Below are 14,862 nucleotides of genomic sequence, written 5' to 3'. Positions count from 1 at the left end.
TCTCCCTGAGAAGGTAATTCCGCCACTCATTTCATCCAAATAAGTGGGGGAGGCGTAACAATGGATAACGAAAACGCAAAGCAAAAGAGACAACAAGTACCTGTGGAGCTAAACGGCTAGAAGACGATCTCACATCTATTCAGAGGCTTACGATCTGAAAATGCCCCTTTCTTTGGCTTCGCAGGATCGTGACCCTCAGGAGGAGCCCAAGAAGTCACTAAGGGCTCCAAGGAGCGACTTTTCTTGGATGGAACAAGACGATGTTCAGCAGCCAGAACATCATCAAGTTTAATTTGGCCAGATGCATGAAGCGCTCGGAGGTCCTGAACTGAAAAATCACGAGGATGAGACGATTCACGCAAAAGAAAATTCAGAGCTCGACGCCGCAAGAAATCATGGTACTCATGGGCCCTTTCAGTAACCGCTAAGGGACGTACGGGGATAGGCTGTTTGAATGAAAATTTGATTCCTCGATCGGACAAACGGTTCGCCCCTTTGAAAACATATCGGTCGAAGCTAGCGATGACATCCCTAATATCAGAGCTTTCTGAAGGAGGAAACCTATGGGGAACCCCTTGGTCGATCCCAACTTGCCAAGTTGCACGATCAGGGTTATAAGACATAGCAATGAACTTACCAGCATGGAAACCGGGGAGATAACCAGGCAGCACCGCCATTGCCGAGTCAAAATCTGCGTCTGACAAAAGTTTAGTCGAATCCAACTCCACATCAAAGGGTGCAGTGAAATCATAATGTGTCAGACCAGATCGACCGCCTTGGTAAGGAAACGGTTCAAAATACTTAGCCACGTCCAAGTGCTTGCTGAGGTCGCCTTTAGGTATTTTCCCCTTCATGTTCCAAAGAGCCATCCACGGGTAGCCGTAAACAACGGGAAGCCTCTTGACCGAACCATCGCCTTTCCTAACATATTCCTCATGATGAATCACTAACTCATTCGGATCAGGCGCGCTCGGAGGAACATGCTCCCAATATCATGCTTGCATAGAAGAAGCAGGGATATAGGTCTGAATCTTGTGGGATGAGCCTACCGTCTGAAGATCCTGACAAAACAAATCCAAATGACGATACAGGCCACCTAGGAACATTGGTGCAAGCAGTAAAGAAACACCGCGTGATAGTAAGACTGCCATGGGCACGAGCTCGCCTTTAATAGTGTCTTGGGGACTGTATTCAAACACATCATGACAAAGCTAAAATAAGATGAAAGCGGCTAATTCCGCGAAGGTTTTTTCTTTTCGCTTAGGAGGAAGAACTTTCCCATCAACTATTCGCGGAGCCCAGTACTTCAACTAAATAGGAAAAGAAGCACGACGATTGGTTTTAACGACCATTTCAGAATCAGCTTCTGTTGGATTCGATGAGCCATGAATCGCCTCATAGACGCGGATAGAGCCAGATAGTAGTCGCTCGCCTATTGAACGTGATAAAGGAACCTTTTTTTTTATCTTCAACCCATTTATCCTTCCCCTTCACGACGGACGAAGACCCCCCCTTCCCGTCTAAGACGACGACCTTCTTGGTATCACTTCGCCTCTGCGGCACCTGGTCTTTCCGTGCCAGTTCACGACGAGAATCATCCTTATATTTCAGCAAATAAGTGCACAACTTTTTATCCTCATCATCAAGCGCTCCATAGACGGACGCCTCATCGTATGAATGACTACCATGGAGTGCTATCCCGGTGAGGGCGACTACATCCTCTAAAACAATGGTTGCTTCCCCCCATGCTGTAAAAAGGGTATGAACGAGTTTATAGCTTCATCAATACCCGCTTTACGAAGAACATCCGCGTGACTGGGATTGGAGCATATGCGGGACGCCCAGTGTGGCCATACTGGATGAGTCTTTGATTTGGATCGAATATCTATAAGGGGGAAGATCTTAGTCACCACGATGAATGACCATCCGCGGTACCGTTTTGAACGCAAAGGCGTCCAAAGTCTCTAACTCGGGTCGCAAGAGACATCCATGGACGGAAGGATAAGGTAATACAAGAGGGCTTAGAAGGCGAGGAACTAAGATATCTTCAAGGGGAAAAACGCGCTTACCTTCCCGAAGTTCTCTAAGTCTCAACGCGCGTTTCAGAGCAGGCCCACTCGTAAACTCTGCGATCGAGTATGATCTACCATCCGCCGGGACGGGTAAGAGAATCTCGTATTGATCCGAGTATTCAGTCTCCTCGGAACCCGTGTTCATGGTTTCCCCAGAATCACTGGACTCGTCGGACGAACTACTGGTAGAATTGCTAGACATGGCGAGCGTATGGTATGTTAAAAACAAAGAAAAAGGAAGAGAGATGAAGGGGAAACAAACTGATGCCCCTGCATATAGAGAATATTAGGGATTGAACGTGGAAGTTATGCAGAGGGAATGGCAACCTACGGAAACCGAAATGTCGCCCATGATCGTGGAGTTAAGGGGAAATAAAATCCTCATTTCAACTGTCTATAAAGGGAGAGGCGCCCAAGGAAGATTTTTATGACTATCAGGTCATTTAGCAATTGACCCAATAGTCAGGGAACTAATGTTGATACATGAAAAACACTACCCCTTATCCAGGCTAGTGTGCCCTCAAGAGGGAGGCAAACCCAACATGAGATATGGCGACTTGGGGACTAAAGCCCAAGTCCATCAAGAAAGTGCCTATTAGATGGAAAGGACAAGGGAGGAATTGATAGGAAAGAAGTAGGTTTTATTAGAGAAAGAATGACATTAGTAGTAATTAAATAAGTTTAGGACACATGGTATGATGTCATAAAAGGAATGGGCTTTTGGAAAGTCTTTATAAAAAAGGACAAAGTACAATGGAAGGACAACTCTCTCTCTTACTATTCTTGGTAAAGTGAGGTCATTTGGTTAGCTAGGACGGGTAGAACCTCAAACCTAAATTCACCCCTCAACATCTAACACTAGACATATACTATATCTACGCCCACCAAGTTTAGTTTTAGTCTAGGACGGCGACCATTTTTGATCCCAAACCCTAAAAAATCAGACTATTTTTACCTTTAGTCCCTTCCACTGTGATTGCTTCACATACCAAATATAGATATAGTTGCGTAATTTAGTCGTGACTGTGGATGCTTTTACAAGACTCTCCCAAAATACAGTATCATCGTACAAGTAAGCAATCAAAAAATCAAGAGGCATATCCCTACAGTTGATGCTTTCTTTACTAACAAATCTATGGGTGGAACATTGGGTGGGTGTGGACAATGTAATTCCAAATGTAGGGCGGGCTTGGTCACAAATGTCATCGATCCGTACTAATTTGGGTGGTGCAGGCACAAATTTTATTAACCCGAACAACCCCACGTCCAACCCGAAAATTCATTAACTCGGACAATTCCCAAATTTTAATGAAATTGGCGTCTCGTTTGGACGGATAAAGTTTGACATATTGGATTCTACTAAAGAGCTGTTATTAGTGACCTTTCCCGCCTATTCTTTTTCCGATAATTATATAAATATGTATGACGTTATTATTTACATAGAGTAATTTAAATTGTAAGTCTTTACTAATAAAGAAAAATGTACTATACTATTGTATTTCATAAACAACATTAAGTTTTATACATGAAAATTTGTTATATTATTGTAAACATACTCAAGTATTTAGAAAATATTATAAATCAAGTTACTTAGTAGCAGACTTGATAAATGTGAAATACCATATTAATTACTGATTATCGGTAATTTACCGATGCTTAATTGTTGCTTCATCGGCCAGCTCTAGAAACTCGAGATACATCGTGCTTTATCCACGAACAAGAGTTCTATGGATTCCACAGTTTAAATGGACAAGAGTTGTTTGGATTCCACAGTTTAAATGGCAATTTGGGCAAGACATCTAATTCGGGTTTGCCTCGACCAAGCCTCCTTTTATTGAAGTGCGTAGAACTACAAAAGGTATCAATGAATAAGACAAAAAGAAGCCAATTAAAACGATAACTTTATGAGTATAATCTAACCTTGTTGATCGAGGTTCCTTGCAAGGAATATTATCTCCTAAGTAAAGTGAGTAATTTGTTCACATATTTGAAAAAAACACGAAATAAGAAAGTTGATATCTTTGTAGTTCAGTTCTTTTGTAAACCCAAAATATGTTTGAGCGGATCTTTGTTCTTTTTTATATCCACCTCAATGTATAAAAATCATACAAAAAATAAATACCATTGAGGTGCAAAGATAAGCATTAATACGCACAAATAATATCACAATTGGTACGGAAACAATAAACAAACCCCTGAAATCTTAATAATGCACGAAGGAAGTTGAATCTGAATGAAAATTTCACATGACTCTATTAAAAATAGAAGAGAATGATCTGAGCAAGAGAATGATGGCGGCTTACAGAGTTTTCTCAAAAGAAAGAAAACCTTCCACGAAATTGACACCAAAATAACTTCCAACATTTACATGATAGTAACGACGCGTAAGGCTATCACGCATTCAACTTGGTAATATATAATTTTTACGGGAACAACCTTCGGAAATACCTACCTTCTATGCAGAGATGGTATGTCTTTCAAAAAATCAAGGGAAATCTATTTCTCAATAGCCAAAGCATATTGTGAAGAATAATATTTCAACAATCAAGATATCTAAATAAGAATATCTCAGAGCTGTCGACGAACGTAGGAACGATCTAATTGGATGTTTAATCCTTCCTAAGGGTTCCCCTCCTATGAAGAATGGTGATACCAAAAAAACAAACAAGCATGCGTACAATATGGCCTTCCTGGGTAATATCTTCTTTTGGGAAAGGTAATTTTTGCTTTCGATTCAATTAAGATGATTATATTTCAGTGCTTATTTCTATTGGAATCTGTTTGAAACTCAGTATGATGCACTTACAACACTAGACTAAGAATTTCAGTCCTGATTATCAAAGATAATCCTTAGTTCAAGTGTTGACGTAAGAAAACCATATTCAGAATTCCAAGTGTTGTAGGAACACCATTGAATGTGGATAGCAATATTCTAGATCTTAATCGAGCATTTCCTTTGGAAGTTGCGTGATGAAATTATAGTTGAGATGTATGGATTTACGTTTATGGTCGGCATCACATAAGAACGCCTGCCTTGTTTTTGCACCTATTGTATATATGGATTGGACACAGTTTGAGAGAATGTTGAGATGGTTGACTAACATCAAAATGGGCAGAATGCGAGGTATGAGAAGAAATAAAAACTCCGTGCAATATGTGGCAAAACCTGCATCAACTACGTACATTAATGGATAGTACTATGGTGCCAAGAGATGTTTCTATGGAACAAGCTAGAATAACTTAATTGATACCAATATTGTGGATATAGCAATCAAAGATCATGCAACAGATCCCACCTTAATGGTTCCTTTTCAATTGGTGAATAACGTACTATCTCCAGCGCGTTCTCCAATATATAAAATTGTTAATGCAGGAGATAACATCAATGTAAAACAAAATAGCCATGCAAGCTTCTAACCAAGCTATCAAGGAAATTGCAACAAAAGTTGTCAGTGGAATCAAGTATTACTACTAATCCTGGTAGTAATGTTGTTGAGTCTTATTTCTTTGAAAGAAACTCGGTAGTCATAATTATTTGAGGAGCAAGATGAGATTTATTCTCAAAGAGCAAGAAAAAACAATACATCTCCTCTCAAAAGTTAGTCATGACGGCTAGTGTTTATACAAATAGATTTAGTAGACTATCTATGTACATAGATGATAATGATTATGATGATTGTTTAATATCTTTTTCATCACAGGTACCGGAGAACATATGGTGGTAGAAGATACTCCTTATCTCCCATTGGTGGATTTCACCTTGATTAGCATGGTTTTAATAGAAAAATACTGGACCAAATGAATTTACTTAAAAGATCTTGAAAAGAATTTTCGGATGAAGCGCTTTGCATGAGCTTAATATGCAGATTCTCGTTTCTCAATCCGTTTTATCTTTATTTTTCTAATCTACTTCTTTTTTCAGGAGGTTCTGACTTTACGTCCCCTTTTAATTTCTGTTTTTTTTTCTTTTATCAATAAAATTTTTAGCTTAAAATAAATAAATATGTAGTTCAGTTTTAGTGATTTTTCCTTTATTTTTAGATTCTGTATGTGTCATTTAATAGTGACAATTTATGGTACCATGTGATAGAAAAATCGATGCAACTATATAATGTCTTTTATGATGTATATAAATGTCGTTTCAAATATGTTATCCTCTTAAGTGTTATTATAAAGTGTTGGAGAACGTAAGCTTTTAAGGTCTTGGTGTGGATTGAATTTTAGACATAAGGGTGACCGTCTCATTTTCATATTTCTCGATAAAACCCTTAATCTCACATAGGAAAAACTAAATATGAGAACTTTCCATGGTAATAAAAAATATGACCCTTAGGCCAACATAAATTTTGTCAGGTCGAGATTGAGTGCGGGGGTTCACCAAGAAATTATTTCTTAGCTACCTACTATCCAATGCTCTCTTGTCGATCTTCTTGCTTCTTGTTTCTTGTAATGCTGACCATCAAGTGCAAGTGTTAGTAGAGAATAATTTTGACAATGAGTTGTAGAAGTTTTTCGGATGCTTGGTGTCAAGTTAATGAGTGGTTAAATTGTGTTTATGTTATACCCAATCTGCAAAAGGTAGTTATATTCCGGACACATTTGCTTCGTGGGGTTATTAGGATCACTTTTGAAGTGTGACCGTGCAATATTGCATTAAGAAAACTTGTTAAAGCAGCAACTCTGACCAATTCAAATGCTTTAAGTTTATGTTAATTTTATTCATCTAATTTCGTTGTTTTATTGTGGTGGTTTATCAAAAAATTGCGTGCATGATTTGATCTCGATCAATATTAACTGTGAGTATTGCTTATTGGTAATGTTTGTTGGTACATTATTCACTCGAACCCATATTAGACAAGAGGTGGGCGGAGCCAAGTGTTTCCTTTCCCTGTTCTTTTCCGAAATATATTTCCTTAACTTTGTAAGGCAAACTCCTATGGTACGGAGGTAAAAACATCCATAATTTTAGGAATATCCACAAATATGTAGACCCTCGTCAACAAGTAGAGCCAAAACCTATCGTCGGAAAAGGGAAAAAAAATATGATCCATCTGGTCATTAATAGGCCAGCCATTCTAGAAACTTTCTTTACCAAAAATCCATCCAACTGGCTAATGGCTGGATTCAAAATTTCCAGATTCGCAACGCTTATTGGGAACGTTCATACATGTCCTAAATTGCGTCTATTCACAAAATAAAAAAAGCACCATTCTGTTATTTAGATAACGGATGAGAAAAAAATTTTAAAAAACAAAATTCATCCGGATACTAAATGCTCGGGTGGTATATCCACTCACCTTATGACTGAATGCACTCTCCATAGCAACCCCTCAAATTTGAGGGGTACCATCTAGACGTCGGTAACATATGGATGAAAAATTCATCCATAATAGCATTTTGTGTCCATAAAATGTGGATCGATGTGGATCGATTATACCCATAGGAGTTCCCCTAATAAATCATTGTTTTTACCCCTTACTCTATAATTACCCAATCCAACACATAAAGATCATCTCCACCAAGTGTAAGCATCACCACAACCTTTAACTTTATTTTGTAAATATATAATCAATTTATGTATAAGGAGGGATCCCTTCACACTCTAAGTCTCACACTATTTCACACTTTTAACGGATTTGAAACAAATATTTTCGAGATATAGTCCTCTTACATGGCTATTAAAAATGAGGGCATTCCGAGATACCAAACCTCATAATCTACCAGCCTTAATTTCGATGGTTAAAAATTCGTTTATTTTCAACGCTCATTTTCAAAATAGTAGATGGTAATGTTATACGTTTCGGAATACGCTCATGTCCCGAATCATTAGCTTCTACTATTTTGTAAGAGGATCATGTCCCGAAATATTAGCTTCAAATTCGTTTCCTTTTGGTTTTTATTCACAAAAAGAACGTAAAAAGTGTGAGATAGTGTGAGATTTAGAGTGTGAAGGGATCTTCCCTCTTTATATATTGAAGTAATTTACACTTAGTTCTTGTGAATTTTTTTCCTTTTTTTTTGTTTTTTTTTTGTTTATGTCTTCTCCTTTATGGAGATTTTCTATGCGCTCATATGGCGTTTCCTTGTAATCTCAATGGAGAGTTTTAGTGGAAGTTCAATGTGGTGATCCAGATACAAGACTTTGGGCATATTACTCTCACATTTTTATGAGAAATTCTATTTTTCAAGAAGAAAAAACCCTATCAAAATGGTCGAATTAAAATTTCAAAACCATTTTTTTACTCTTCGGATTGCCTGATACTCTTGTTGGTAGTTAGCTACTTCTCTTCACGAATTACTCTTTGTTAGTACATTTTAATTGTATTTCAATTTTTGATCTTGATGCTCTTGAAGTCATGTAATCTCTATTTTATCATGAATGAAATTTTATGAGCTTATATATATAACCCAAACACCCGAAATACCGTGGACGTCTACCGAAGCATCGATGGATTGCACAAGATGAACCAATACCGACCCAGGGGACCTCTGGATGCCCGAAGAACCAAAAGAGATGCTGGTATAAGATAGGGTCTCCTCCTCCAGCGGGATCAAAATATAAAAGAGGGTGAACGTTATCGTTCAATTTGGAGCATAAGATCAAATCTATTCGATTTACAATTAACGGTCACGAAATGTAAGGGGGCTAACTTGTATTTCGGCCAATCAGGAGCGAGGATTTTGTTCACCGGCCAATGAGAAGGGAGGTAAGCGCAACTCTTGATATGGTATGAGAGATGTGGTTGGGTGTTTAGGTTATTGATATATATATATATATAATACATGAAACTGCAAAAAATTAACCCCTAAACTAAACCATGGATTTTGTAATATATTTTTGACCAAAAGGATCGACACATTTATATGAAAAAGTTTAACCTCATTCAGAATTAAATCTTGAGTCCACCTTTAGACAAGAGAATTAGATACATTTTCTAGCAGGCCGCTAATAAAATGTTGTGATGTAGTAACAATTGGTAAACGCAGGCCGCTAATAAAATGTTATGATGTAGTAACAATTGGTAAACGCAGGCCGCTAATAAAATGTTATCATGATGATGTAGTAACAGTTGGTAAACGCAAGAGGTTGTTCTAGCTTTTAGCTATTTGAGAAGGCATTTCAACGCAAGAGGTTGTTCTAGCTTTTAGCTATTTGAGAAGGCATATCCGTAAATGCATGTTAGTCAGAGTGGTTTTATTCTGCCTTGAAGAAACCGGATAAGGATAAAAGAAAAAGAAAAAAAAAGGTAAACCATTATCAAACATCAAAAAGACTTTGAGATTAAGTTCTTGTCGGATGAGAAGCAAGCCGATACTTGCACACTGCCGGCTAGCGCATCATTTTACACGATATACCAGCTGGATCCTTCGTGGATAGGGTTCGAAGTTCAACCTACCGTTATGTCCAGACTAGTTCTTACTTTCCTATTAATATTCTTCTCATAATCTTGTTACATAAATCCAGCTAACCAATTAATCGAAGAATTAATCAAATAAATGCATCATTCATCAGCGAGTAGTGGTGGCATGACCATTGCATACGTTTTAGAGCTAGTTGTGTGCACGTATCAGAAATCAATCATAGAGTTAATTTGATAGGCTTACCAACTTATTAAGTTGACTCTCAAAACAGTTGATCTGTTATCTATTTTTGCCATTTTATTTTACAAACAGTTTAATCGGTTAATAGCTGACGCACAAATATTCCGAGCAGCTTCCTCTTTCTTTCCTTTTGATATTCTATTTACAGTCACTTTCATGATGCAACGGCAATGATAGTGTTGGCTTACATCGGCAGTCACTCGGCAGCTAACACATGGTAGTCATTCAGGACCTAAATAACATTTTTGCTGGCTCAGTTCTTGCTGCACAGCATGCATAAAATGGAATCATTTTTTAAATATGGACATTATGTTTTCCGGTATGAGAAATCATTGATGATATTAGGATAAAGATTCGATCACAAATTCGGGGAGCAGGGGTTTTATCCATACATATTCTACACTTGGTTGCTATATGCCTATATGGAGTTTTCTTGTCACGTATTGATACATAATCGATCAAGGATACCTAGAGTCAATACTGATGTAAATATATATTATAATAATTATAGAGAAAAGAATAAGAACACAAAGTAAAGAACACAATTGTTGTTGCTAACTGCTTCTTCTTTTATTGCTTAACTTCTTCTTCTTTAAACTGTGAAAGAAAAACTCTATTACAAACCAAAAATATGGCTACACTCTCTCTCGTTTTTTGCTCTACCTCTCTAGCCTATCAATCTCCTCCTTTTATAGGAGTGTAAACTTGGTGAAAAAGAAAAATAAAGCTATGAGTTTTTAGACCTCATCTAAACTAGGAATCCTATCTAAAGTAGGAAACCTTAAACTACTAGGCTAAGTTAACAAACTTACACCTCTTCTAGTATCTTCTAGATACTCTCTAGCCGTAATATGGCTCAACTTCTGCTACGATACTCCTGTATCATGGCTCCCCATTTTAGGAAGCTGGAACTCCGGTGTAAGCTTTGAACTGAAGATGGGGAAACTCAGACTCCCCATGTTCCTTGTTGAACCACCTTGCTTTACTTGGTACTTGTCCTGTACGTCCCACACGAAACATTACATAGTCTACTCTTTTGGTAGGCGTCACCTTTATTTCAATAATAGAATTTTCTTCAAGAACTTCTTCTCGTTATATCCACAAGTCTTCTGCTAAAACATGTACTTTACTTATCTCCTCAATAAATCTTTGAGCTCTAATGTCTTCTTCTTTAATTCACACTTGGTTATAACCAGATTCGAGATCAAGTTTGGTGAAGAATATTGCATCTCCATGCTCAACACCTCTCTTGGGTGGTATAATGACTTCTTCTTGGAACAGATCCACAAACTTCTTATTTAGAGAACTTGATTCACTTTGTTGCCTGGTGGAAAGTGCAGTATGTAATACCACTTTCTTTTCCTCTTTGATCACAGGCCTGATTAATAAAGAGAACTTCCCACAAGCATTGATCAATCTCTTGACTTGGTTAGTGGTAACCAGTTTCATGGGTAAATGGGTTTTACTAACCTGAATCCGAAAATATTTTCCATCTTTCTTGAACAAATATACACGCTCTCTATGATAGAGAACAGTGTCACGTTCCCATAAATATGGATTTCCAAAAATAACTTGTGCTACATCCAATGACACTACATCACAGACAATCTCATCAATGTACTTGTCAGTGATAGAAAATTTGAATCGACACTGCATTGATACCTGAAGTTCAGTATCCTTCTGTATCCATCCCAATGGGTAGGGTTTTGGATGTGGAGTTGTTGATAATCCCATTTGTTCTACCAGCTTTTCTGAAATTAAGTTCTTTTGGCTGCCAGAATCGATGTAGCCTCGACGATGCTTTGTTTTACTTGAATCTTGACATGGAACAATTCTTCATGTAGATTCACTTGTTCTGCGTCTGTTAGCTTGGTCATCAACAAAAGCTTTGGGTCTGGCTGATCTATTTCAGATATTGTTTCGGTAACCACGGCTTCTGTAATCATAGTGTTCTTCTTAAAACTTCTCTGTCCTTCAGCATCACGCAATTTCTTTGGTTTGAGATGAGGATAAAGAGTCCAGCAAGTGTCTTTTATGTGACCTTTCTCCTTGCAATGCTCACACACCTTTTCTTCTTGTTCAGCTATTAGAGACTTGTTCTTATTCGTCTCATATCTTCCCCTCTTGTAACAAGTATATTGTTTTCTGATCCTGCAGCACCTTTAACCTTCTGTTCAATAGCTACAACTTTGTTTATAGCATATTCAATGTCTTGTACACTGAAAAGTTTCAACTCCTTTCGTATATAGTCAAGCAGTCCACCATTGTACTTTCTAAAAGTCTCATCACTGGTCATATATACATCCAAAGTTAGAGCTTGATTGTAGAATTCTGTAGTGCAGTCTTGAACACTTTGTTGATATCGTTGTTGAAGATGCTGCCACTTATACCATCTTTCATCCAGATAGCCCACAGGGTAAAAATGTTTCCTCATGAGAGTCTTAAATTGTTGCCAAGTCATTTTTTCTGTAACATACCTCTTCTTGTAAGATTTCCACCATGTTGAGGCATGATTTGACAACTTCAGACTTGCAAAACTGATTTTTTGTGACTCGACAAGTTGATGTACTGTGAAGTATGTTTCCAACTTATCTATCCATCCATCTAGTTTTTCAGCTTCCATGACTCCATCATAGTCACATATCTCGAGCTTCAATTCAATTTTCAATCCTCCATATGGGTTTTTATTTATTATATCATCTTCATCTTCTTCTTCTTCTTTTTCTTCTTCTTCTTCAGATGAGCTTTCTTCATCATCTTCCTTCAAGTCTTCTTTTTCTCCCCTTGTACTTTCTTTTCTATGTTTAGGTTTTGACTTGACAACACTTGCTTTTATGAACTCAACAAGGGTATCTGCTAAATCTTGTATCTTAAGTTCAAGTTTAGCAAACTTGTCCTCATCTGTTAGTTTAGGATTCTTATCATCTTCACTTCCCATCTTGGTTTTAGTACTTCCTCTAGGTTTTCTTGTGTCTGGTAGAACAACAGTTGCTTCCCCTGATCGCGTATATTGTTCATGTGTTAAGACCATGCACCACAACTAACCCTAGAAGTCAGAACGTGGCTCTGATACCACTTGATACGCAATCGATCAAGGGTACCTAGAGTCAGTACTGATGTAAAGATAGATTATGATAATTATAGAGGAAAGAATAAGAACACAAAGTAAATAACAAAATCGTTGTTGCTAACTGCTTCTTCTTTTATTGCTTAACTTCTTCTTCTTTAAACTGTGAAAGAAAAACTCTATTACAACCAAAAATATGGCTGCACTCTCTCTCGTTTTTTTCTCTACCTCTCTAGCCTATCAATCTCCTCCTTTTATAGGAGTGTAAACTTGCTGAAAAAGGAAAATAAAGCTATGAGTTTTTAGAACTCATCTAAACTAGGAATCCTATCTAAAGTAGGAAACCTCAAACTACTAGGCTAAGTTAACAAACTTACACCTCTTCTAGTATCTTCTAAATACTCTCTAGCCGTAATATGGCTCAACTTCTGCTACGATACTCCTGTATTACGTATCCCACCAGATAGAGTGACAACCATAGCGTTCATTGTTTGACATAAGAAGAGTCAGATTGGCATGGTGGGTGTTCTAGCAAAACTCTTTCGAAATGCAATTTTCTTGGTGACTGGGAGTCGGGACTCGGGACAGAGCATAACGATTTGTCACCTTGTTCCCAACTCTGACTAGGATACCCTGTTTTGAAGAACATGTGAATGTCAATGGCCCTTCAGAAGAAGAAGAAAAACGGACATGTGACCTTGTAACTGGGCTTCCAGTCAGACACGGGCCACATAGATTGGCGGGTCATATAATCCTGGTTGAAATGGTTGATCCATCTTTCGCACAAAATGACATATAATCCAGTGCCATTGCCACCAAATGCTTTATACGAGTCGGATTCCTCGCCTTTAGAATAAGAAAACAAACGGTCAAACGCCATCTTTTTTTCTTCTTCTTTTTGACGCTGCGTTCAATAAAATGATGCTTCCTCATCGACAACAGTAGAGCTCAAATGAAATGTCACGGGAGGGAGTAATGAAATGAGTTGCGACATATTTAGGGGCCCAAGCCCAGCCAAATCTAAGCTTTTCTTAGTTCTTCGTTCCTAGTCCCAAAGCAAAATGGAAACGCAGAGCATTTAAACAGGGCTTAATTGGGGCCCAAAAAAAATAATTAGGGGCCTCAAGCATTTATTCCTACCCCAAAAAATCTATTTCCACCCAAAATATAGTGAAAATACTGTTTTACTCTTCACTAAATCTAAAACTTAAAATTCTATTAACCCTTAACTCTAAACCCCAATTCATTTTCATTTTTAAACCCAAAAAAATAATCAGTCCCCTCCTCCCCTCTCTCTCGACTCTCCATCACAACTGAAAAATAAGAGTCGTCAACCTCATAGTTATATACCCTAACGATTTTTCATATGCATGTTATTTGTATGAAAAATTGTTGATGTCTAGAGTGTAGAAGATAACGACCATTTTTCTAGGTTTTGACGACCCCTTTTTATACACTAACGACTCTTTATGACCAAAAACTATATCTCTGTCCAAAAAAGTAGAAGGATTGTCATTGTTTACTGGAGAATTGTCACCAAATTTGGTAGAGTCGTCATGATATTGAAGTGTTTCGAAAACGACCCTCAAAAGTCGTCATTGTTTCTTGACGACTCTAAACAGTCGTTAATGCTTATAAAAGAGTCGTTATCCTCTTCTAAGATTCGGGATACATTAAAGGATCGTCAACGACCCTCACGAGCCGTCTGTGTTTCTTGACGATCCTAAACAGTCGTTAATGGTTATAAAAGAATCATTATCTTCTTCTAATGTATTTCCGCCATTAATGACTCTTCAAAGAAGATAACGACTCTTTTATAACCATTAACGAGTGTTCAGAGTCGTCAAGAAACAATTTTTAAACACTAACGATTTTTGAGGGTCGTTTTTGAAACTTAAACGACTGTTAAGAGTCGTTATTAAAATACTTCACTACCCTGACGACTTTTCATGCAAGTCTGGGAAAAAAAAAAGGGAAATTGCAAACAAAAATTTTGGAAAAAAAAAAGAAGGTTAAACTCAAATTAAGTGAGATTAACACTAATTAAATAAAATTATCACAATTATACGAGGGTAGATTAGTATTTTTTTTAAAAATTGGATAGGAGGAGACTCAAATTAG

General features: G+C 37.5%; 1 protein-coding gene across 1 annotated transcript; it reads right to left on the bottom strand.

The window, feature by feature from the left end:
- Positions 1 to 10,850: 10,850 nt before the first annotated feature.
- LOC113305806 lies at positions 10,851 to 11,408 on the bottom strand. The gene has a single exon (XM_026554807.1). It carries the CDS (start codon positions 11,406 to 11,408, stop codon positions 10,851 to 10,853), a length of 558 nt encoding a protein of 185 aa, XP_026410592.1.
- Between the last annotated feature and the right edge of the window lie 3,454 nt (positions 11,409 to 14,862).

Source organism: Papaver somniferum, chromosome 8, assembly GCF_003573695.1.
Source record: "Papaver somniferum cultivar HN1 chromosome 8, ASM357369v1, whole genome shotgun sequence".
Classification (NCBI taxonomy): domain Eukaryota; kingdom Viridiplantae; phylum Streptophyta; class Magnoliopsida; order Ranunculales; family Papaveraceae; genus Papaver; species Papaver somniferum.
The sequence above is the reverse complement of the archived record's forward strand: the minus strand, read 5'-3'. Positions and strand labels throughout refer to the sequence as shown.

What these genes read in the sequence shown, in the direction of transcription:
- LOC113305806 (XM_026554807.1), bottom strand. Translation starts at nt 11,408, where the DNA reads ATGGGATTATCAACAACTCCACATCCAAAACCCTACCCATTGGGATGG.